This window comes from Taudactylus pleione, unplaced genomic scaffold, assembly GCF_031769625.1.
Source record: "Taudactylus pleione unplaced genomic scaffold, aTauple2 ptg001616l, whole genome shotgun sequence".
In the NCBI taxonomy this organism is placed as follows: domain Eukaryota; kingdom Metazoa; phylum Chordata; class Amphibia; order Anura; family Myobatrachidae; genus Taudactylus; species Taudactylus pleione.
This window is the reverse complement of record NW_028286013.1, coordinates 117,138-142,781: the sequence shown is the minus strand read 5'-3', so window position 1 is coordinate 142,781 and position 25,644 is coordinate 117,138. Positions and strand designations below refer to the sequence as shown.

Genomic DNA, 25,644 nt, shown 5'->3' with positions numbered 1-25,644 from the left:
GTAGCGAGTAGCCAATCAGGCAGCCACTGGCAACTGCCGCTCACAGCTTCATCACTAGAGTAACACTATGACTGTCTAATGGTGTCCTCATGTACGGTGATCGGCGGCCATATTCTTATAGTCTACCAGTCACAGAGCAGAGGGGGCGGGGCCACAGGGGCTTTAGCTGCCATTTTGTCATAGACATTCCTGACAGCCGGAGCCAGGTAACGTGTCCATTATAAATTATATTATTATTAGATAGGGGGGAGGGGACCGTACAGTGATATATGAGAGGGAATAACACAGCTCCCAGCACACACTGATATGTGGTATTATTATTATATAGGGGAGAGGGGACTGTACAGTGATATATGAGGGGGAATAACACAGCTCCCAGCACACACTGATATGTGGTATTATTATTATATAGGGGAGAGGGGACTGTACAGTGATATATGAGGGGGAATAACACTGCTCCCAGCACACACTGATATGTGGTATTATTATTATATAGGGGAGAGGGGACCGTACAGTGATATATGAGGGGGAATAACACAGCTCCCAGCACACACTGATATGTGGTATTATTATTATATAGGGGAGAGGGGACTGTACAGTGATATATGAGGGGGAATAACACTGCTCCCAGCACACACTGATATGTGGTATTATTATTATATAGGGGAGAGGGGACCATACAGTGATATTTGAGGGGGAATAACACAGCTCCCAGCACACACTGATATGTGGTATTATTATTATATAGGGGAGAGGGGACCGTACAGTGATATATGAGGGGGGATAACACAGCTCCCAGCACACACTGATATGTGGTATTCTTATTATATAGGGGAGAGGGGTCTGTACAGTGATATATGAGGGGGAATAACACAGCTCCCAGCACACACTGATATGTGGTATTATTATTATATAGGGGAGAGGGGACTGTACAGTGATATATGAGGGGGAATAACAGCTCCCAGCACACACTGATATGTGGTATTATTATATAGGGAGAGGGGACCGTACAGTGATATATGAGGGGGAATAACAGAGCTCCCAGCACACACTGATATGTGGTATTATTATATAGGGAGAGGGGACTGTATAGTGATATATGAGGGGGAATAACACAGCTCCCAGCACACACTGATATGTGGTATTGTTATTATATAGGGGAGAGGGGTCTGTACAGTGATATATGAGGGGGAATAACACAGCTCCCAGCACATACTGATATGTGGTATTATTATAATATATAATAATATTTTATTTAAAAAAAAAAAAATGTAGACTCCCATTGGGGATATTACTACTTCACCCACATGGGCATTACTCCCCCACTTGCAGAGCGTAGTGGAGCGTGTGCGGTGTACTGATGATCAGCCCCCCTGCTGCATCGGCAGTGTTCACAAAATATGCACTATAGCGCGTATTTACGCACTACAGGAAGTTGCGGACCCGATTTTAAAAACTGAGTGGGTCCTGCAGGAGGCGCTGCGTGGGGCTGTGCTCTGTGCCGAAGTCAGTCACCGCCGTCGGTGTCTTCTCAACCAATAGCCGTCGGTTTCTCATTAAATAGGCTCCACCATGCGGCGTCTCCTCTCCCAATCTCTGGCTACAGCAGTTAAGTCTAACCTGTCAGTCATACACCAGCCGTCCCACCACGCTCCGACCTGGGACTGTCAAGCCTCGCCCACTGCCCGGGAGCAGCAGCAGCAGTGAGTCAGCGTCTCCACCCTGCATTCCCCCTGTCCCAGGTCAGACTCAGAGTAACGTCTGCACGCGGTCACTCATTGCAGAGCTGGGAGCGGAGCGCAGAGCGGTGATTACAGGGAGCTCAGCTCTCTCTCCCCAATCTCAGCCGGACTCTCCCCTCCTCCTCCTTTCCACCTTACGCGGCTTGCAAAGCCGAGGAAGGTTAGCGTCTGAGCTGGCTCACATCAAGCACACAGAAAGTATCCGTCACCAAGCCTGGGCTGGAGACAGTAGTTAGTTTTAATTAGTCTGTCTGAGGCTCCGCCCATTAACCCCCCACTGCCTGGCCACCACCATGTGCTGCCCCCCTGCCCGCCCGGATGTGCAGGGGGTTAAGTCTCGGGCATAATTTCAATAAGCCGTGCAGTGGAAGGCTTTACAAGCCCTCCCTGCGCTGCAGTGAAGTTCCTCCCGAGCCGGGCATGACGCCACATAGGTGATACAGTCGGAACCGGTCCCACATACACAGGATGTGCAAAATAACACTCCACAGAGGACAGGGCGCTGATCCGCTTCCTCCATGCGGCAGCTGCACCTACTTGCTGGGAGCAGGAGGCTTCTTATTGGCTGCGAAAGTCCTGCTGCTCCTCCCAGCTGATGATCTCATTAGGATGGGTGGCTGCTTGGAGAAAAACTAGTGCCCACGTTTGTAGTAGCATAGTTGCTGCCCTTGCACACTGGGCTGCAATGGAGGTGAAAAATCACAAGTGAGTCCACTTTGGTGAGTACTGTATATTCTCAGAATACTCTTCTGGTACCAAGCTGGTATCTCCCATAAGTCCATGCACGTGTGTACATGCATGACAGCATTTAAGTGAGTTCCTGTGTCAGGGTGCACAAGGTTGTGTAGGTTCCCAGTGTATGTGTGTGCGATGTGGTCTGTGGAAGGTGAATTGTAGCAAGGATATCCCAGCTTCCCCTCTTCTCCAAATCCACCGCTCTCCCCTCATTTTCCCATCCTGTCTGAATTCTACACACCCCTCACGGGTTATAGTCATTATCCTAGCTGTTGGGACGCCGGAATCCCAATAGTAAGTATTACGGTTATGGCTTAGGGCCTGATTCAGACCCGCTCACAAGCTAGTCGATGGTGCCCCAGTGCGCACACGCGAGCCCCGTAGCGAGTGAGACCTTCACTCGCTCCGGGGCTCGCAGCAAAATGGGGCGGCTGTCGATGTTGATCGACAGCTCGCCCCGTTTTGTAGGCAGGTAGGGGGGGTGGCTGAACAAATGGAGGCGTTCCCGAAGGCGGCCCTACTGACATCACTCGGCATTGTGAGTGCGGAGTCCCTACCTTAGGGTCTCCTCGCAATGCCGATGGTCACGATAAACGCGACCATCTCCTGCCCGCTCGCACTACCTGTGGGTGGGCACCCACTGCTTAGCGAGTGGACAGGAAAAAAAAATAAAACACTCCTCGCCCTGATTCAGAGCGTGCGCTCACAAACAGCGAGTGGCTCTGAATCAGGCCCTTAGTTTTAGGCACTAGGGGGAGGGTTAGGGCTGGCAAAACCCACACACACCAATCACAGGGCACAAGTGGTAGGGGAAAATATGGGGGGGCGCCAGTTCCTTCCTTTGCCAGGGGCACTTGGACCCCTAGCTACACCCCTTTGTCCTGCCAGTCTTACTTTGTTCTCATTAAACACATCATCAGCCTGGTGTTTAGGAATCTGCAGGAAGAGTTGTAGTTCTAGCAGCTTGTAGCCTGTGCAATGTTTATGTATAGAGTGCTCCATGAGTAAAATGTTTTTAGAGTGCGGCTTGATGGTACACTGCTAGAATATGTTGGTGTTTAAAATCATAATACCTCATCATTTGCCATATAAGTAAACTTTGGCAGAAGTGTGAAAATAAAAAGTAAAATGTAACTACATAGTATAAGCAGTGGTCGCAAAACACGCCCTATATCGCCCTAACTGCTATCTTCCCTTACTCCATCCTTGCCCACCAGTACTACACACGCCCTATATCGCCCTAACTGCTATCTTCCCTTACTCCATCCTTGCCCACCAGTACTACACACGCCCTATATCGCTCTAACTGCTATCTTCCCTTACTCCATCCTTGCCCACCAGTACTACACACGCCCTATATCGCCCTAACTGCTATCTACCCTTACTCCATCCTTGCCCACCAGTACTACACACGCCCTATATCGCCTTAACTGCTATCTACCCTTACTCCATCCTTGCCCACCAGTACTACACACGCCCTATATCGCCCTAACTGCTATCTACCCTTACTCCATCCTTGCCCACCAGTACTACACACGCCCTATATCGCCCTAACTGCTATCTACCCTTACTCCATCCTTGCCCACCAGTACTACACACGCCCTATATCGCCCTAACTGCTATCTACCCTTACTCCATTTTTGCCCACCAGTACTACACACGCCCTACATCGCCCTAACTGCTATCTACCCTTACTCCATCCTTGCCCACCAGTACTACACACGCCCTATATCGCCCTAACTGCTATCTACCCTTACTCCATCCTTGCCCACCAGTACTACACACGCCCTATATCGCCCTAACTGCTATCTACCCTTACTCCATCCTCACCCGCCATTACTACACAAGCCCTATACTGCCCTAACTGCTATCTACCCTTACTCCATCCTCGCCCACCAGTACTACACACGCCCTATATCGCCCTAACTGCTATCTACCCTTACTCCATCCTTGCCCACCAGTACTACACAAGCTTCTTTCTACACTTGCCCCCTAGCACTGTCACAACTGCTGTGTGCACTTACCCCTTCCTACCCGTGGCACTTACTTCACTCTACCACCAGCTCTACCCCAACTTTTCACTGCCTATACCTCCAGCTCTACCCCAACTGCTTTTGCCCTCAAGCCCCTCTACACCAACTGCAACCTGCCCGCAGCACTGTCCCAACTGTTGCCTTCCCTCACCCCCCATAATATGTGATGGGACCCAGAAACTGTGAAGTAGGACCCCAATTTTTTAAAGTGAGGGGTCCCTGGGACCCACAATTGTTTTCACTCAGCGCGATCACTGTAATACACAGACGGCCCGCTATTTTGAGTGACAGAATGTGCCGTTTGTGGGTGGTGACAGGAAGATCCAGGAAAACGGGGGAGTGGTGGTGCGAACTCAGTTGTGTCTGAGCGTCAAAGCGGCTTTTTTTTGGTGTCCATAATTACAAGGCTGCGTCATTGTACACGTCTCCTGGCTTGTTTAAACACATAGGCTGTGAGCGCACGGAAGACATTAGTACGCCCACTATGTTTTAGCGTGTGACGGCAGTGCTATCGCAAGACAGTTTAATGACGCCCCCTTTTCCTTCGCAGCATACGTCATCTCCAGGAAGTATATGTAAAATCAGTAACATCGAGTGCCATCGGAGCCGCTCGCATCACTTGTGGTTGACCCTACCCCGCCGCAAGCACTGCGAGTGCCGCAGTGCTTGCGGCGGGGTAGGGTCAACCACAAGTGATGCGAGCGGCTCCGATGGCACTCGATGTTACTGATTTTACATATACTTCCTGGAGATGACGTATGCTGCGAAGGAAAAGGGGGCGTCATTAAACTGTCTTGCGATAGCACTGCCGTCGCACGCTAAAACATAGTGGGCGTACTAATGTCTTCCGTGCGCTCACAGCCTATGCAAATATTAGCAGCTGAGCGGCTGCATGCGAACGCCTCTAGCGAGCGGTTTGAATCAGCTCCCAGCACACACTGATCTGTGGTATTATTATTATATAGGGGAAAGGGGACCGTAGAGTGATATACTGATGTGCCCAGCTATAACGTGGCATCACAGCGTTATATCTCACGCCACGCATGGCGCGCCACACAACATGAGTCGCGCCACAAAGACAGTTTAGTAGTGAAAAAAGTCATTACGTGTAATACAACAATTTGCCCACCAGATGTCACTTTTCCTAAACTACATAGCGCATGCGTCTGATTTAATTACGTGTAATACAACATTTTGCCCACCAGGTGTCACTTTTCCTAAACTACATAGCGCATGCGTGTGATTTCAGTACGTGTAATACAACATTTTGCCCACCAGGTGTCACTTTTCCTAAACTACATAGAGCATGCGTGTGATTTCCAATGTACCGTACGGTATGTTCTGTATCACCGCCCGATGATTGACAGAAGCGGTGATTCAGTACACTATACAGTATTACAGCGTTTTCCACATGGAATCAGGAATGTACGGTATAATAAAGCGGTAGAAGAATGTCTAATCCAGTTTGAAATCATTAAGCTCTGTATTACCCACTGACTGTGCGGTTGAAATCATACTGTGTTTGCGCAAATGTAAATACTGTCGGCACTGTCCCGGACTTAGACATTAGACTTTACAAACTACAGAACTCTAGTAATGGGTGAAGCGTGTGGCCTAGCGGTCTAATGCCTAGTCTCACTGATTCTCCCCTCTTCTTGTTCCGTGGGTTCGAGACCTTGAAAATACAGTATGTTTTTTTAATTTATTTTTAAAATCTTCACTTAAAATATTCAGTATTAATACAGTACATGTGGAGCGCATGCCTGCCCAGTGCTTCGGGAGTCAAACAGCGAAAATAGGATTTTTATTATTGTACATACAGTACTGTACTTTAGAACGCAAACTTGCGTCAATGTCGGCGCTGACATAAACATGGACATTATAGTGATTTATTATGACCATCAAGTGGCAATGGGCCCTGTTAAAGAGACTGGTTTCTGTATATCAAACTGACTGCGCGTTTAAACCGCAAAATTGCGTCAATGTCTGTGCATGCCCAGTGGTCGGGTTTCAATCACAATGGAATGTGTGCCGCATGTCCAGTGGAGCCAAGCCATGCATTAAGTAGCGCTATTTTATGGCGCATGCCCAGTTGTCTGTATTGCTAACTGTTGAATTTTCACATTTGTGCCATTCTGCACTGTCCGAGACTTACCGCACAGTATACACAATAGTAAATTCATGACTTCATAAGGTGCTACAGTACAGTTTGTAGGGAAGGCTGCTTATTACATACTAACTGTGATGCAGAGCGCAAACTTGCGTCAATGAAAATGCTGTCCTAGACTTGGAAACTTTAGTAATTTAATATGTTTAGTAACTGATAGTTGACTCTGTATAAGAGAGGGGTCTCTATAGTACAAACTGACTCCGCGTTTAAACCGCAAAATTGCGTCAATGTTAGCACAGTTTGCGTTGTGGTAACTTATAGCCAGTTCTGATGGGTTACGGTACAAATAGGATCTCTGGCGCGTGCCCAGTGGCGGGGTTGCAATGCATTGCCAGTTGTGCTGCGCCATAGCCATACCCTTGTAGCGCTATGCCATGGCGTACAGTATGGAAGATCATACAGTAGCGGGTCATGATTCACACACAGTGAAAGTGGGATCTCCGTATTACACACTGACTGTGTAATAATAATATTAAAAATAAAATGTGTAACCTTGACTGTCTAATAATATTAAAAAAAAAAAAGTTTAACCTTCCAGGTTTCGAACCCGGAACCGGGTTGTACAGACGTCTGCAATGTAGAAGTTCGATTTCTTACCTCTACGCTACAGACGCCTGAGTACTTCATCGTATGGTACTGTAGATGTCACATAAAGTACTGTAGAGGACAGATGCAATTCTTACTAGGAGAGACTTGTGAGCAAGGGGTTAGGTGATCCGTCTTGCTTACACTTCTCTCCTTATGTTCGAGACCTTGATAAATTAATTTATTTTTTTAATGTTCACTATAGTACTGTAGTTCAGTCTTGTTATCCAACCCTTACAAAAATCAATATATTGTACTGTAGATGTGCCCAGCTACAGTACTGTAGTTTGTTGCTCCATACAGTACGCCATACAGTATACCGCATTGCTAGTTGCGCGTTACACTGTGGCGTATTGAGTCTCATAGCACTGCGCATGCCCAGTTGTCTGTATTATAGTAAGTACAATACGGTAGACATTGTAGTGATTCCATGACTCTAGGAACTACAGTACAGTAGATGCAGTAGTCTAGGGTGCTAATGCCTAGCCCTACTGCATCTACCCTTTTCTTGTCCCGCTGATTCGAGACCTTTAAAGTATATACTGTATACAGTAATTTTATTTTGTTTTAAATCTTCACTAATACATTATCCAGAAATTCTGGTATTTCTATGCCACAGTACTTTATGACAAAAAAGTGTAACCTTGACTGTGTAATATAAAAAATAAAAAGTGTAACCTTTCAAGTTTCGAACCCGCAAAAGGGTTGTACAGGCAGTGTAATGTATTGGTTTGATTATTTACCATTACACTACAGCCGCCTGCAATACCAAGTTTGCACCTGGCTTGAGTGTTTCCTACAATACTGTACGTCATCGTATCTCAGACGCATGCCCAGATCTACAGTATACCCATGTAGCGCTTTTTTTTTTTTTTAAGTCTTCGCTACTTTTGTTCAGTATTGTTATCCAACCCTTACTAAACTCAGTACATTTTATATATTAGGGGGTAAATGTACTAAGATGGGAGTGCTATTAAGAAGTATTACTGTATCTTCTAGAAGGTGCTACTGTAGATAAATGAGAAGTAGAATCTGTTTGGTTGCTATGGGCAACATACAGTACAGTAACTTCTTGAATAGAACTCCCATCTTAGTAAATTTATCCCTAGAAGTTTCACTTTTTACCCCCAATTTTTTTTCTTCCGCCCCCAAAATGAAAGTGAATTTTTAGTGTGTTCTGCCTTTTTTTTAAAAAAAAGTTACGCAGTTTACAGTACCTTTAGGGGACTGTCTTAAGGCTGCACGTTGAAGGCTTCCCGCAACATTGCACCCCAATTCACCAATTTTTTCCGCCTGCTATTCATACAGTAGGCGAAACTTTTTCACATACTGTCTTACTGTACATTGCATTGACTTCCCGCCTACGGTAGGCAGAAAAGCTTTCAAATTGAATGCCACGATAATTTTACGCCTAGTGAAATGACGTAATCTGCTAAACTTTTTTTAGCCAATCACGTGTTTTTGCTCCAATGGGTGAAAAAGTGCCAACCAATGTGCTCCCAACTGTCATCTCACAGGCTGTGTTTGAAAAATGACAGTTGGGAGCTGATTGACTGACACCTTATCACTTTATCACTTCTCACTCTGTCTCCTAACACTGCTTAGTACAGTAAATACACTCCTTGGAGTGAAAAGACGAGACCGGCTAAAAAAAGTAAATAGACCACCCCTAAATTGAAAACGTCAGTATATGACTGTGGGCGGCAACCCCCATTGGCCGGCGCGCCTCTGGTGAGTGAAATCCTGTCCAATAGTACGATACACCCCTGCTATTGACTTTTTGTACCTTTTTAATGACAGATGCACGTGTTGGGTCTCAGGCGCACTTAAAGACTGAATTACATACAGTACAAACACCAATTGTATAAATTAATGACAATTTTTATTTAACCTACAGTAACATGCTGTACAGAGGGGGGGGACTTCTTTAGCTTTCCACCCCCATAGTCCTCTACTGTCCCCCGCTTCTTTCTTCTGCTGTTGGCATGTCCTGGAATTCCAAGCTGGACACGGACATGACTACTGTACAGTACATACAGTAGGAGGAAGGAGATGACGTGAGAACAGTCCTTCCTCAATGCCGACCGATACAACCTACTGAACAGAGGACTACAGTACCAGAGTTTCACCTATACCAGGTGCAGACTCTACCTTGCATCGGAGTGCAAGGTCCACTGTACGCCCTGAAGAAAGGAGGATAGGCAGAGACAAACAGACAGTAAAAGAGACACACAGGTTCTCACAGGAGATGCTCTTGTTCTTCATCCTGCTTGATCCCACACACCCTGTACTGTAGGAGAGAAAATACGCCATGCAGGGCCCTTTCCTGCTCTAACAGTGTCACACTAATCCACTTCTCCACATTAATATATGCCCTAACTAACCAGACTAACAAATTTATTAATAACTAATTTGTATTATAATTAAGCCTGGTGGTGAAATACTGTAAGCAGTGCCCCTAGGCCCACAGCCCATAATATAACGATAAAAAAAAATACATGAAACAAGACAGTATTTGGGTGCCCCAGATGGAGGCGAACACCAGCTGTCTGAATACGATAACAGAGCACTAACATTATCAAAAATGCTTTTCTCACCTTATCCTGATGTCGAAGGGACCGCCGCTCCAACCATACAGTAGATGTACAGTAGAAGCCTGTCTCTCAATTCACGGTGCACCCACTACTGTACAGTACTGTATGTCTGCAACTATGGATGTGGATGTTGAAGCAGCCACTGCTACTGTACTGTATATGAACCAAAGGAACCTGAAAACTTGAAACATCTGCATTACAAACGGCAACGTCAAGCGCAGTAGCAGAAACTGGCAGCTGCAGCACAATCTGTGACGATGCCAATGTGTGCCTTGGAACAGGGGGCAATGTACAGTAAAAGTAGGTGTAAGGAAAAGTATGAAGTACAGTACATAAGGTACAGTAAGGGAAAGTTATTGTAGATAAAGAGCTTATAAAATAAATTAGGAGAATACTGTATAATGTAGGGACAGAAACACAACCACAATACTGTACATACAGTATGGACACAGTGTACAGTACTTAGCAGTCTGGATCACAAACTGAAAAGAGGAAGTTAAACCCCTTCTCCACATTACTAATTATATACAGTACAGTATAAGCTACATAGCAGTTGCTTGACCGTTTCTTTCGATGACAACTGGTAAGACTCTATGGAGATGATCAATATGATTGTTACACTGGGCACGTGTCAATACTGTTCTCCAAAACTTCATTATCCCATCCAAAAGTTCCTGTTTAGTTGTTGGTTTCACATCAGACCTGATGAACCTCTTCAACTGGGCCCAGACCATTTCAATGGGATTCATGTCCGGTGACCTACAGGAAAGTAAAAAAAAAATATTAAGTCACAGAGTACTGTACTTTAGTAAAAAGTGTACTAGAATAATTACTGCTCGGTACTGTACAGTACATACTTTTTGATACAATAAACAGTTAATACAGTACTATAGGACAATACTCACTCTGGTGGTGTGCGTTCCCAATTTATCCCTCTCTCTTCCATGAATTTTGCTGAAGCCGAATGTTTGGGATCATTATCCTGGAATAATCGATGTCCTGATGGAAAGCATTTTCTCACAAATGGCACCATACAGCAATCTACTATTTTTTCTTGGAAGAAGGTCTTATCCATGATCCCTAAAGAGATGAGAAATTGTCAGTAACAAGCGTACACTGTACAGGACTGTAAATAATTTTTACAACAAACATTACTGTACTGCACCTTCAAAAATATAGATCGGTCCTGCACCCCAACGAGATATACCTCCCCATACATGGACCTTTAACGGATGCTTCGGACGTGGTTTAAGTGAGAGATGTGCACGGTGTCGGAAGGACAGTCTTGAGAACCTCTCGAGAGAAACGGAAGTTTCATCTGTGAAAATTACGTAATTAAAATTCTCTCCACTCTCTATCCACTGTCGTGCTTGTTCAACTCTCTTTACTTTATTAACATCCCTTATCATGGGATTTATCCTGTGGAATAAAAACAAGTTTTAGTTTACTGTCATGTAAAATCAGTGCATTATTAATATACAGTATATATATATTTTACAGTATGTACAGTACCTTGTAGGGCCAAAACTCCATCCCAGTTCCTTACGCATCCGTTTGATGCTGGAACAGGAGATGTCCAGGTCACATTCTGCTTTTAGAATACGCTGGATTTGTAAAGCTGTACGCTCATCATCCTCACAACTCAATTTGTGCATAATCTTTTTGACGCTCCTACGGTAGAACACATACAGAGCATATAGCAATTATTGGACAGTTAGTGTTGAAATTGGAACACAATACAGTAGCAATCTAGCAACATACAGTATACTGTAATGAAAAAAGGTTGATGTAAAGTGCCTACCATGTGCATTTTGAAGGAAATCTATATCTGGTACGCGTTCTCTCAAATGCATGATAGCGCACAGTCTGTAAACTAACAAGAACACCACATTCTTTCAGCCAGGCCTGGATCTGTCGTGTTGTTTTGCGTTCTTTTTTCATGCTTGCAATTATCTTGCTGATGGCTTTGCTGATTTTTGCCATGTTTGACGACAAAATCTGTGTAAAGAACAAGAGAAATACGTTACAGTACTGTTACTGAGTATACAGACTGAGTACAGTATACAGTACATAATTTAATGTTCAGTATCTTAAACACGGGGGTATTACATTCTTACTGTACATCAGCCGTAACATGTGTACACCGGTATATACTGTACTGTACTAGTAAATTTCATTTTGCAGGCTGTGTTTAATAAAAGATAGTTTTGAGCTAATTAGTGATATATATTTCCCAATTTAATCTCACATCAAGCTTTCATACAGTATGCCCCTAAATACGCAAATATGCATCTACCGTATGAAGGAGACAAACAGGACAATAAACACAGCAATATTGCGACTGAAACTAAAATGGCCGCCGAGCAAAACAAGATGGCGGCGGGGACAGGACGGTCACTCACGGGAAACTATGAGGGGCAACGGGAGGCTAGGAATGATCGGTGTCTGTATGTGATAGTTACTGGATTCACAAATAAGCCTCTACGGGGATGGGTGAAGGACGGGGCATACCGAGGCAGCAGGACGATAAACACAGCAATATTGCGACTGAAACTAAAATGGCGTATGGCTTGGAGCCACAGATCCCATTGTACCCCCCTCCATTTCTAATCCATCGCAGATGGCTGACAGCCACCATAGCGCCAAACGTGTAATACAGAGAGCTCTCTCTCATACAGATCCCACTACTACCGTACTTAGTGTGCATGGTCGGAGCAGCATCACCAATGTCATAAGTTTGCTATGCAACGCTATTTTGCGTTTCAAATGCACAGTCAGCTTTGAACACAGAGCGCTCTCACAGTCGGAAACCACTGTCAGACACAGTCCAAGGGACGTAGCCATGGTGCGTAAGGCTGAGACCGCATCTACGCTGTCGCATGTTTGCGTTTTGCATTTTGGGCGCACAGTTTGTGATACAGAGCCCTGTCTCTCATTCTAGACAGTAGATTCACTAGCAGTTTCTGCAGTTATGAAATCACTATTCTGTGGCACACTAGTTGTCCTAGCAGACGGGGGATGGTGTCCTTAGCAATGGTCACAATTCGTAGCACTTTTCAGGACACTAGGGCAGAGCTGACTGCTTACAGTAAATGGATTAACAAAGCTTCCTTTATTATGGTAAGGTGAGGCTCTTGCTTGCTTTGGGGGAAGGGACCTGATGCGCACTGTGTATGACTCTCGGCCCCACTGGGCATGCGCCAGAAATCCCATCGCAACCCTCCTACTGGGCATGCGTCCGCCAGAGATGGAAATTCAACAGCATACAGTACTTGTACCGACTGCAGTAATACAGCCAACTGCGCATGCTCAGTGATGGCATAGCGCTACATGGCGTATGGCTTGGCGCCACAGATCCCATTGTACCCCCCTCCATTTCTAATCCATCGCAGATGGCTGACAGCCACCATAGCGCCAAACGTGTAATACAGAGAGCTCTCTCTCATACAGATCCCACTACTACCGTACTTAGTGTGCATGGTCGGAGCAGCATCACCAATGTCATAAGTTTGCTATGCAATGCTATTTTGCGTTTCAAACGCACAGTCAGCTTTGAACACAGAGCGCTCTCTCACAGTCGGAAACCACTCTCAGACACAGTCCAAGGGACGTAGCCATGGTGCGTAAGGCTGAGACCGCATCTACGCTGTCGCATGTTTGCGTTTTGCAAACTACCGATCCCATTGTTAACCCTCCACTGGGCATGCGCATGAAATCCCATTGCAACCCCTCGAAGCAGACAGCCACCACAGCGCAGACATTGATGAAAGTTTTGCACTATTTAAACACAATCAGTTTGTAATGTCTTACTTTTAAGCAGCCTTTTAAACAACAACACGTACAGTAAAACACTACTAAAGTACAGTAGTTTCACTATAGTGTCCAGAGCCGACAGTGACAATAAAAAAAATATACGGTAAGGTACAGTATATTCTTTTCCAGGGATCGAACCTGGGACCATAATTCTACCAAAGTGATCACCTAACCACTAGCCCACACGACAGCTACAGTGAACCGCACAGAGCGGCCTCATCCTTGTGCACTCCTCCGGCTGCTGTTTTTAATAAAAAAAAAAAAATTGTCATACTGTAATTCATCCCATCTCAGTGAAAGCTGTGCATGCATCTCATTAATCTACAGTATCGGTTATACCGTGACAACAACTCGGGCAACTTCTCTACTATTCAGATACTGCACCGTACCGTATGTATAATACAGTATGTGCAGTGATTTGCATCCTGTTATAAGATCTCACTGTATGGTACAGTACTATATACTGTATACAGTATGTATATTATGTGACATTAAAAATACAGTATGGGTTGTGCGTACATGCAAATGCTGTGAATGTGATATCCATCCAATTTACTGTAAGTTTAACAGTATGGCATTCTGTACAAGGCATTCAGTACAAATTACAGTACAACAGTGGAGCACTCGCCACCCAGCGGTTAAGCACTGTATTACATGCAATTACAAAAGTGGAGCACTCGCCACCCAGCGGGTAAGCACTGAATTACATGCTGTAGCATATCCTTCGTTGAAGAATACCACAGTATTCAACAAGTCCATGGCGCGACTCAGAGGCCTGCACGCCACAAGTCCATGGCGCGACTCACGCCATGCCATGAGCAACAAAATAGCTGGGCAGATCTGTATGAGGGGAAATATTACAGCTTCCAGCACACACTATGTGGTATTATATAGGGGGAGGGGACCGTACAGTGATATATGAGGAGGAATAACACAGCTCCCAGCACACACTGATATGTGGTATTATTATATAGGGAAGAGGGGACTGTACAGTGATATATGAGGGGGAATAACAAAGCTCCCAGCACACACTATGTGGTATTATTATTATATAGGGGGAGGGGACCGTACAGTGATATATGAGGAGGAATAACACAGCTCCCAACACACACTGATATGTGATATTATTATATAGGGGAGGGGACTGTACAGTGATATTATGAGGGGGAATAACACAGCTCCCAGCACACACTGATATGTGGTATTATTATATAGGGGGAGGGGACCGTAAAGTGATATATGAGGAGGAATAACACAGCTCCCAGCACACACTGATATGTGGTATTATTATTATATAGGGAAGAGGGGACTGTACAGTGATATATGAGGGGGAATAACAAAGCTCCCAGCACACACTATGTGGTATTATTATATAGGGAGAGGGGTCTGTACAGTGATATATGAGGGGGAATAACACAGCTCCCAGCACATACTGATATGTGGTATTATTAGTGTTCATTCTAGGTTCGGCAAGGGGTATGGCACTTGAGCGCTCGTCTGCAAAGTGGGCATGATTCGCCCCCTGTTCATCACTCTTGGGGACCCAGTTAGGCTGCCCCCAAGCTCTCCCTTCTCTGTGAATATTCACCAGTGGTGAGCACTGCACCGCAATTTTTCCCACCCGAGGGGCACTGCAGTCCGCAGGTGGGGTCACCACCCGGCATGTTGTTTTAGCGGTTTGCCAACAGGGCGCCGCAAAAGGGGCAGGGTGCATTCTGCCCTTTGAAATCGGGCAGGTCACCCACTAAAACAGCCTAGCCAGAACGCTATATTATTAATATTTAGAGGATAAGGGACTACAGTGATATATAAGGGGGATTAAATCAGCTGTTACCACAGACTGATATGTTGTAATAATATAAAGAGAAGAGGGGACTGTTTAGTGATACTTCAGCGTGGAAAAACAGATCTCACCACACACTTATATGTGGTAGTATTATTATATAAGGGAGAAAGGACTTGACGGAACAGTTTTTTAACTCAAGCGCGAAAAATGCAACCTTGCATTGTCAAACAGAAGAAGGTAATCGCATCTTACTGTACAGAGGGAGTGGCCTGTGGTGTCCTACACTATATAGGTGGAGCTTCCGGTGGTGTCCTACTATACAGGGAGAGCAGCCTGTGGTGTTCTATACAGTGGTAGCAGCCTGCATTGTCCTACTGCACAGGGGGATTGGCATGATTTGTCCAATACTATACAGGGGGAGTGGCCTGTGATGTCCTACTATACAGGAAGAGCGGCCTGTTGTGTCCTGCTATACAGGGACAGCAGCCTGTGGTGTCTTATACAGGGGGAGCAGTCTGTAGTGTCCTACTATACAGGGGGAGCATCCAGTGGTATCTTACTATACAGGGGAAGCGGCCTGTTGCACTCTACTATACAGGGGGAGCATCCTGTGTTGTCCTACCATACAGGGGGAGCAACCTGTCATGCCTTCCTATACAGCGGTATCAGCTTGTTGCACTCTTCTATACAGGGGGAGTGGCCTGTGGTGTCCTACCATACAGGGGAAGTGGCCTGTGTTGCCCTACTATACTGGTCGAGTGGCCTGTGGTGTCCTACTATACACTGGGAGTGGCCTGCGGTGTCCTACTTTACATGTGGAGCGGACTGCGGTGTCCTATTATACAGTTAGAGCAGCCTGCAGTGTATCCTACTATACAGGAGGAGCAGCCTTTGGTGTCCTATACAGGGAGAGCGGCCTGTGGTGTCCTTATATACCAGGGGAGTGACCTGTAGTGTCCTACTATACAGGGGGAGTGTCCTGTGGTGTCCTACTATACTGAACAAGTGGCCTGTGGTGTCCTACTATACAGTGGGAGCAGACTGCGGTGTCCTACTGTACAGGGAGAGCAGCCTGTGGTGCCTATTATGGCCTGTTTCTCTTTACTATTCAGGGGGAACATCCTATGTTGTTGTTCTATACAGGGGGAGTGGCCTGAGTTGCCTTATACAGGGGGAGCAGCCCGTGGTGTCCTATTATACAAGGGAGTGGCCTGTACAGCTGTTACACCCTTTGTTGTGTGCTCTGTATTCCTACGTTACTTTCCCTCTCCCCATATCTGCACCCCTTCTGCTCTCCTGTGTACTCTCCCCTCACACCCCTGTTATCTGTATGACCTCAGTATAGTCACAGATTCTCTCAGTTTCTGGAATAAATTTAAAACAAAAGTAAAAAATCCCAACATCCCTAATTCATGTGTTTGTAAAAGATTCACGTGGAGCAAATTGCACCAAATATGTGTCTGGGAGCAATAAGACCCCCGGCCAGGAGAGGAGCATTGGTGTAACCTTATACAGTACAGCATTGTGTGATGGCCTCTGAGGAGCCTTATGGGGCTGGGTCACAGGAACCTCTGACAGACACTGACCAGGGCTCTATGGCTGGGGGGAAAGGGGAGACTTACTGGTCACTCAGAGTAATATGTCTGACTGTGTTATGTGTGTTCTCTGTGATGTCTATTATACTTACTTTATATATTCCTAGACAGTCCTGCTGTGAGGAACCAGAGTCTTTATTACTCTTTATTACACATTCTATATAATCTCTGATTCACTGAGGATGGACAAGGACGAGAGTCACAGGACTGAGAGGATCTTACATCTCACCCTGGAGATCATCTACCTGCTTACTGGGGAGGTGAGAGGGCCTGGGAGTGTCACAGTGACATCACTTATATCTATAGTAATAATACAGGGACATGACTGGGGAGGTGAGAGGGTCTGGGGATGTCACAGTGACATCACTTATATCTATAGTAATAATACAGGGACATGACTGGGGAGGTGAGAGGGTCTGGGAGTGTCACAGTGACATCACTTATATCTATAGTAATAATACAGGGACATGACAGGGGAGGTGAGGGGATCTGTGAGTGTCACAGTGACATCATTTATATCTATAGTAATAATACAGGGACATGACTGGGGAGGTGAGGGGATCTGGGAGTGTCACAGTGACATCACTTATATCTATAGTAATAATACAGGGACATGACTGGGGAGGTGAGGGGATCTGGGGGTGTCACGGTGACATCACTTATATCTATAGTAATAATACAGAGACATGACTGGCGAGGTGAGGGGATCTGGGAGTATCACAGTGACATCACTTATATCTATAGTAATAATACAGGGACATGACTGGGGAGGTGAGGAGGATCTGGGACTGTCACAGTGACGTCACTTATATCTATAGTAATAATACATGGACATGACTGGGGAGGTGAGAGGGTCTGGGAGTGTCACAGTGACATCACTTATATCTATAGTAATAATACAGGGACATGACAGGGGAGGTGAGGGGATCTGTGAGTGTCACAGTGACATCATTTATATCTATAGTAATAATACAGGGACATGACTGGGGAGGTGAGGGGATCTGGGAGTGTCACAGTGACATCACTTATATCTATAGTAATAATACAGGGACATGACTGGGGAGGTGAGGGGATCTGGGGTTGTCACGGTGACATCACTTATATCTATAGTAATAATACAGAGACATGACTGGCGAGGTGAGGGGATCTGGGAGTGTCACAGTGACATCACTTATATCTATAGTAATAATACAGGGACATGACTGGCGAGGTGAGGGGATCTGGGAGTATCCCAGTGACATCACTTATATCTATAGTAATAATACAGAGACATGACTGGGGAGGTGAGGGGATCTGGGAGTGTCACAGTGACATCACTTATATCTATATTATTAAGCAAGCAGCAGGGAGCTGGTCTCAGATATTAGTATCAGTCCCACAGTCCTCACTGGAGTTGGGAATTATATGGCCGCAGTATGTTGTTTTCTTTCTGTCACTGACACAAAGTTGTTGGAGCTGCAGGAGATACTATATACTCTACATTTTCTTGTATATAGGAGATTGTTATACTTGCTTTAGTGAAATAGAGTCTTCTTGTATATAATGCAAAGTGATCATCTAAATAAACAGCCCCATTTAGATGGAGTTTAATTGACCTCCTCATTGATGTCTCCCCCAATACACAGGATTACACAGTAGTGAAGAAGAAATCCGGTGAGCATGAGACTCCCAACAGCCGTCCCCGTGTGTCAGGAGGACTGAGCAGGGCCCAGAGCCCCATCATGGTGCCTCCACCTCACTCACTGATACATGAGAGACACAATGACCAGAAGATGCTGGAACTCATCAACAATAACATTCACCTGCTGACTGGAGAGGTGACTGCTGGGAATGGGACATTATACAGTAACACCAGGGGACGTGTCTGGGTGATGACTGGAGAGGTGACTGCTGGGAATGGGACATTATACAGTAACACCAGGGGACGTGTCTGGGTGATGACTGGAGAGGTGACTGCTGGGAATGGGACATTATACAGTAACACCAGGGGATGTGTCTGGGTGATGACTGGAGAGGTGACTGCTGGGAATGGGACATTATACAGTAACACCAGGGGACGTGTCTGGGTGATGACTGGAGAGGTGACTGCTGGGAATGGGACATTATACAGTAACACCAGGGGACGTGTCTGGGTGATGACTGGAGAGGTGACTGCTGGGAATGGGACATTATACAGTAACACCAGGGGATGTGTCTGGGTGATGACCGGAGAGGTGACTGCTGGGAATGGGACAGTATACAGTAACACCAAGGGACGTGTCTGGTGATGACTGGAGAGGTGACTGCTGGGAATGGGACATTATACAGTAACACCAGGGGACGTGTCTGGTGATGACCGGAGAGGTGGCTGCTGGGAATGGGACATTATACATTAACACCAGGGGATATCTCTGGGTGATGACCGGAGAGGTGACTGCTGGGAATGGCACGTTATACAGTAACACCAGGGGATGTGTCATGGTGATGACTGGAGAGGTGACTGCTGGGAATGGAACATTATACAGTAACACCAGGGGATGTGTCATGGTGATGACTGGAGAGGTGACTGCTGGGAATGGGACATTGTACAGTAACACCAGGGGATGTGTCTGGGTGATGACTGGAGAGGTGACTGCTGGGAATGGGACATTGTACAGTAACACCAGGGGATGTGTCTGGGTGATGACTGGAGAGGTGACTGCTGGGAATGGGACATTATACAGTAACACCAGGGGATGTGTCTGGGTGATGACTGGAGAGGTGACTGCTGGGAATGGGACATTATACAGTAACACCAGGGGATGTGTCTGGGTGATGACTGTATCGTTGTGTGTGTCACGTTCCTATAAGGTGTCAGGATGTCACTGTCTATGTCTCCATGCAGGAGGGGGAGTATATAGAGGAACACAGGGGTCTGTACAAGGATGTGATGATGGAGAATCACCGGCCCCTCACATCACTGGGTAAGAGGAGACTGTAATTTATTGTACAGGGGAGAGCAGGTGTGGGGACCCCTATATACACACATCATCTGATAATCACATATATACAATGTACTCAAGGCCTGATTCAGCTTTGGGAACAGAGTGAGAATTAGCACGTAACTGATCATCTTGGTGAAACCATGCTGCACTGCAGGTGGGGCAGATGTATAATGAGCAGAGAGATTTAGAGTTGGGAGGGAGGTGTCCAAACTGACATCTAAATTGCAGTGTAAAAATAAAGCTGTGCAGTATGTGTGGGCTACTTGCAAAAGCAGCTAGTATTTACCCTACATGCAAAATAATGTATGTATTTGCACCCCTTGCATTGCAACTTGGATTGTACTGGTACACAGTTACGTGCTCTTTCTCACTTTATTCCCAAAGCTGAATCAGGCCCTCAGTCACTGTGTGTCTCCTACAGATGGACCCAGTAACAGAAATACCCCAGAGAGATGTCCCCGTCCGCTTTATTCACAGGATTGTACAGAGGAGAATCACAGGATCCCACAGGAGTATCAGGTAGGTGGGATTTAGGGTCTCACCAATATACCAAAGTGTCTTTATATGAGCTGTAGGAAGCTGTGTGTGTCTTATTAACCAGAATTCTTCTAATTAATGTAATTTTAATGAAATCTGACATTTCTAAAACTGTTATTTTATTGTTTTGTGGGTTACTTAGGGTGAAAGTCTGGCTAATATAAAGGCGGAAGATATAGAGGGAGAAGAAGAGACGTATGTGACTGATATAAAGGCAGAAGATATAGAGGGAGAAGAAGAGACGTATGTGACTGATATAAAGGCAGAAGATATAGAGGGAGAAGAAGAAACGTATGTGACTGATATGAAGGCACAAGATACAGAGGGAGAAGAAGAGACGTATGTGACTGATATGAAGGCAGAAGATACAGAGGGAGAAGAAGAGACGTATGTGACTGATATGAAGGCAGAAGATACAGAGGGAGAAGAAGAGACATATGTGACTGATATGAAGGCAGAAGATATAGAGGGAAAAGAGATGTATGTGATGGGTGATCAGCAGTGTAAGGAGGAGGAAATCCCTACAGATATCAGCACAGGTGATTAATAAACACTTACTCAGAAAAGAGTCATATATGCTTCTTGCTCAATCACTACAACAGTACAAACTAATGAGGGAAATGTATCTGTCCAGTGGCGGAGTCAGGAGCCATCCTTCCCTATTATACTCCTGCTCTCCCCCTCACATCATGTCACTGTGTGTTACCAGCCCAGAGATCTGATCAGTCTCCTCCTCACACTCTCTGGTGTATCTCATACATCAGGAGCCATCATTCCCTATTATACTCCTGCTCTCCCCCCTCACATCATGTCACTGTGTGATAGAAGCCCAGACTTCTGCCCAGTCTCCTCCCCACACTCTCTGGTGTATCTCATACATCAGGAGCCATCAGCCCCTATTATACTCCTGCTCTCCCCCTCACATCATGTCACTGTGTGTTACCAGCCCAGAGATCTGACCAGTCTTCTCCTCACACTCTCTGGTGTATCTCATACATCAGGAGCCATCAGCCCCTATTATACTCCTGCTCTCCCCCTCACATCATGTCACTGTGTGTTACCAGCCCAGAGATCTGACCAGTCTCCTCCCCACACTCTCTGGTGTATCTCATACATCAAGAGCCATCAGCCCCTATTATACTCCTGCTTTTCCCCTCACATCATGTCACTGTGTATTACCAGCCCAGAGATCTGACCAGTCTTATCCCCACACTCTGGTATATCTCATACATCAGGAGCCATCAGCCCCTATTATACTCCTGCTCTCCTCCTCACATCATGCCACTGTGTGTTAGCAGCCCAGAGATCTGACCAGTCTCCTCCCCACACTCTCTGGTGTATCTCATACATCAGGAGCCATCAGCCCCTATTATACTCCTGCTCTCCCCCTCACATCATGTCACTGTGTATTACCAGCCCAGAGATCTGACCAGTCTCCTCCCCACACTCTCTGGTGTATCTCATACATCAGGAGCCATCAGCCCCTATTATATTCCTGCTCTCCCCCTCACATCATGTCACTGTGTATTACCAGCCCAGAGTTATGACCAGTCTCCTCCCCACACTCTCTGGTGTATCTCATACATCAGGAGCCATCAGCCCCTATTATACTCCTGCTCTCCTCCTCACATCATGCCACTGTGTGTTAGCAGCCCAGAGATCTGACCAGTCTCCTCCCCACACTCTCTGGTGTATCTCATACATCAGGAGCCATCAGCCCCTATTATATTCCTGCTCTCCCCCCTCACATCATGTCACTGTGTGTTACCAGCCCAGAGATCTGACCAGTCTCCTCCCCACACTCTCTGGTGTATCTCATACATCAGGAGCCATCAGCCCCTATTATACTCCTGCTCTCCTCCTCACATCATGTCACTGTGTGTTACCAGCCCAGAGATCTGACCAGTCTCCTCCCCACACTCTGGTGTATCTCATACATCAGGAGCCATCAGCCCCTATTATACTCCTGCTCTCCCCCCTCACATCATGTCACTGTGTGTTACCAGCCCAGAGGTCTGATCAGTCTCATCCCCCTCACACTCTCTATACAATGTGCTGGTGTTAGTTACCTGGGTATTGAGACTTAGCTTATTACGTACACCTACATAATATTACAGTTCATGGATCGCACAGACAGGACAACAGAGAATTATATCTTTATTGTGTGTTATGGTAGTAATACAATACAGTACATCATACTAAGTGGTACCTAAAGCAGTTGCCATGTTAATCTTCAGTCCCCTAGATCAGATGTTACCCACACAATGTACCTGGCAGGGGGCAGCAGCCCACAACCCAAGTACTGACTGATGTCAGTCACTGCAATCACCTCCTGTATGTCCATCCAGTGACACAACTCTCAGGTGCAATGTTCTGCAGAAGTGTGAGGAGATCCATAGTCCAGCAGCCTAACACCACCAAGGCCGGGACTTCTTCCCACTGTACCATCCTGTAATACCGTCCTGCTGGTAGGAGACAAAGCTCCACTCTCCAGTATCTCTTTGTAGGAGACTAAACTCCACACCCCAGAGGACGTTACGCAGTACTGAGCCCCAACCCCCTCCTGTCCTGTCCTTGTAATACAGCTCACTACCCACAATGTAGGTGTAAACCCCTGTGTAGGTAACTCATTAGTGTGTCCCCTGGTATTGGGTATCCCTGCAGGGGGGTTGGGTGTGATGTACACTCTCCCTGATTTCAAGTTACCCCCTGTGGTGTGAGTGCCTTAGTGTCTGAGTGTTACCGGGATAGGACAATGGGACTCAGAGGATTGGTAATGAGGAGGGGGATCTATGATAATGAGTGGTCCCTCGTCTAGTTATCTCCTCGTCATATGTGACATCCCGCACCCTCCAGCTGTTCTGTTCTTCCTGCCTCAGAGACAGACAGAGGACACGGCCACAGATAGACTTCCTCTAATACCTTTCATATGTCACCTGGTAATGGCACATATACACAACATGACAGCCTAACTGTACACATTACTACTATACACCCCCTTATGTGCTGTCTATACCCCTCACCTACAGTATATGCTGCACATTACTACTATATACCCCCTTATGTGCTGTCTATACCCATCACCCACAGAATATGCTGCACATTACTGCTATACACCCCCTCATGTGCTGTCTATACCCCTCACCTACAGTATATGCTGCACATTACTACTATACACCCCCTTATGTGCTGCCTATACCCATCACCCACAGTATATACTGCACATTACTACTATACACCCCCTTATGTGCTGTCTATACCCCTCACCCACAGTATATGCTGCACAGTACTACTATACACCCCCTTATGTGCTGTCTATACCTCTCACCTACAGTATATGCTGCACATTACTACTATACACCCCCTTATGTGCTGCCTATACCCCTCACCCACAGTATATGCTGTACATTACTACTATACATCCCCTTATGTGCTGTCTATACCCCTCATCTACAGTATATGCTGCACATTACTACTATACACCCCTTATGTGCTGTCTATACCCCTCACCCACAGTATATGCTGCACATTACTACTATACACCCCCTTATGTGCTGTCTATACCCCTCACCCACAGTATATGCTGCACAGTACTACTATACACCCCCTTATCTGCTGTCTATACCCCTCACCCACAGTATATGGTGTACATTACTACTATACACCCCTTATGAGCTGTCTATACCCCTCACCTACAGTGTATGCTGTACATTACTACTATACACCCCCTTATGTGCTGTCTATACCCCTCACCTACAGTATATGCTGCACATTACTACTATACACCCCCTTATGTGCTGTCTATACCCCTCACCCACAGTGTATGCTGCACAGTACTACTATACACCCCCTTATGTGCTGTCTATACCCCTCACCCGCAGTGTATGCTGCACATTACTACTATACACCCCCTTATGTGCTGTCTATACCCCTCACCTACAGTGTATGCTGCACATTACTACTATACACCCCGTTATGTGCTGTCTATACCCCTCACCCACAGTGTATTCTGCACATTACTACTATACACCCCTTATGTGCTGTCTATACCCCTCACCCACAGTATATGCTGCACATTACTACTATACATCCCCTTATGTGCTGTCTATACCCCTCACCCACAGTATATGCTGCACATTACTACTATTCACCCCCTTTTGTGCTGTCTATACCTCTCACCCACAGTATATGCTGCACATTACTACTATACACCCCATTATGTGCTGTCTATACCCCTCACCCACAGTGAATGCTGCACATTACTACTATACACCCCTTATTTGCTGTCTATACCCCCCACCCACAGTATATGCTGCACATTACTACTATACACCCCCTTATGTGCTGTCTATACCCCTCACCCACAGTATATGCTGCACATTACTACTATACACCCCTTATGTGCTGTCTATACCCCTCACCCACAGTATGTGCTGCACATTACTACTATACACCCCTTATGTGCTGTCTATACCTCTCACCCACAGTGTATGCTGCACATTACTACTATACACCCCTTGATGTGCTGTCTATACCCCTCACCCACAGTATATGCTGCACATTACTACTATACACCCCTTTATGTGCTGTCTATACCCCTCACCCAAAGTATATGCTGCACATTACTACCATACACCCCTTATTTGCTGTCTATACCCCCCACCCACAGTATATTGCTGCACAAACCTACAGTCCATGAAATACCCAATGCCAACTGATGAGGGCTGTCAGAGCTGGGTGATGTGGTTCTCATATTTTAAGACCAGGGTCATCTTTGTTATTTTGTAAATGTTCAATTACTTGTAATCTGGCAAAAAGAAACAAAACCACTAAACATTGAGAACTTAGTAATAGTAGGAATTTTATACATATATTTTATTTCCTACAGATGGACGCACAATCAAGACCTCGGAGGGAGATTTAATTTTGAGTCCATATTTTAAAATAGAAGATAACATCAGACAGTTTTCTCCAGGAGACATCTCCTTTACTCTAAATTTGCACCCAGTACGTCACAGTGCAAATATATCATCTGGTTTCTCTAATCATAATGAATGTTCCCCTGATACCTCTAATATTGCTACACGCAGT

General features: G+C 45.9%; 2 protein-coding genes across 2 annotated transcripts in view; both read left to right on the top strand.

The window, feature by feature from the left end:
- Positions 1 to 25,644, top strand: part of LOC148442105 (uncharacterized) — a 252,714-nt gene that overhangs the window by 167,555 nt on the left and 59,515 nt on the right. The gene's annotated exons all lie outside the window — the stretch shown is intronic.
- LOC148442108 (uncharacterized) lies at positions 142 to 25,496 on the top strand. Its single transcript, XM_088464218.1, has 7 exons — positions 142 to 206; positions 17,165 to 17,313; positions 18,679 to 18,870; positions 19,917 to 19,995; positions 20,438 to 20,535; positions 20,696 to 20,940; positions 25,442 to 25,496. Exons 2-7 carry the CDS (start codon positions 17,236 to 17,238, stop codon positions 25,494 to 25,496), a joined length of 747 nt encoding a protein of 248 aa, XP_088320344.1. The 5' UTR covers positions 142 to 206; positions 17,165 to 17,235.

What these genes read in the sequence shown, in the direction of transcription:
- LOC148442108 (XM_088464218.1), top strand. Translation starts at nt 17,236, where the DNA reads ATGGACAAGGACGAGAGTCACAGGACTGAGAGGATCTTACATCTCACC. An exon ending in TTCACCTGCTGACTGGAGAG is followed by an intron (nt 18,871 to 19,916) that starts GTGACTGCTGGG and finishes GTCTCCATGCAG; the next exon opens with GAGGGGGAGTATATAGAGGA. An exon ending in GGATCCCACAGGAGTATCAG is followed by an intron (nt 20,536 to 20,695) that starts GTAGGTGGGATT and finishes TGGGTTACTTAG; the next exon opens with GGTGAAAGTCTGGCTAATAT.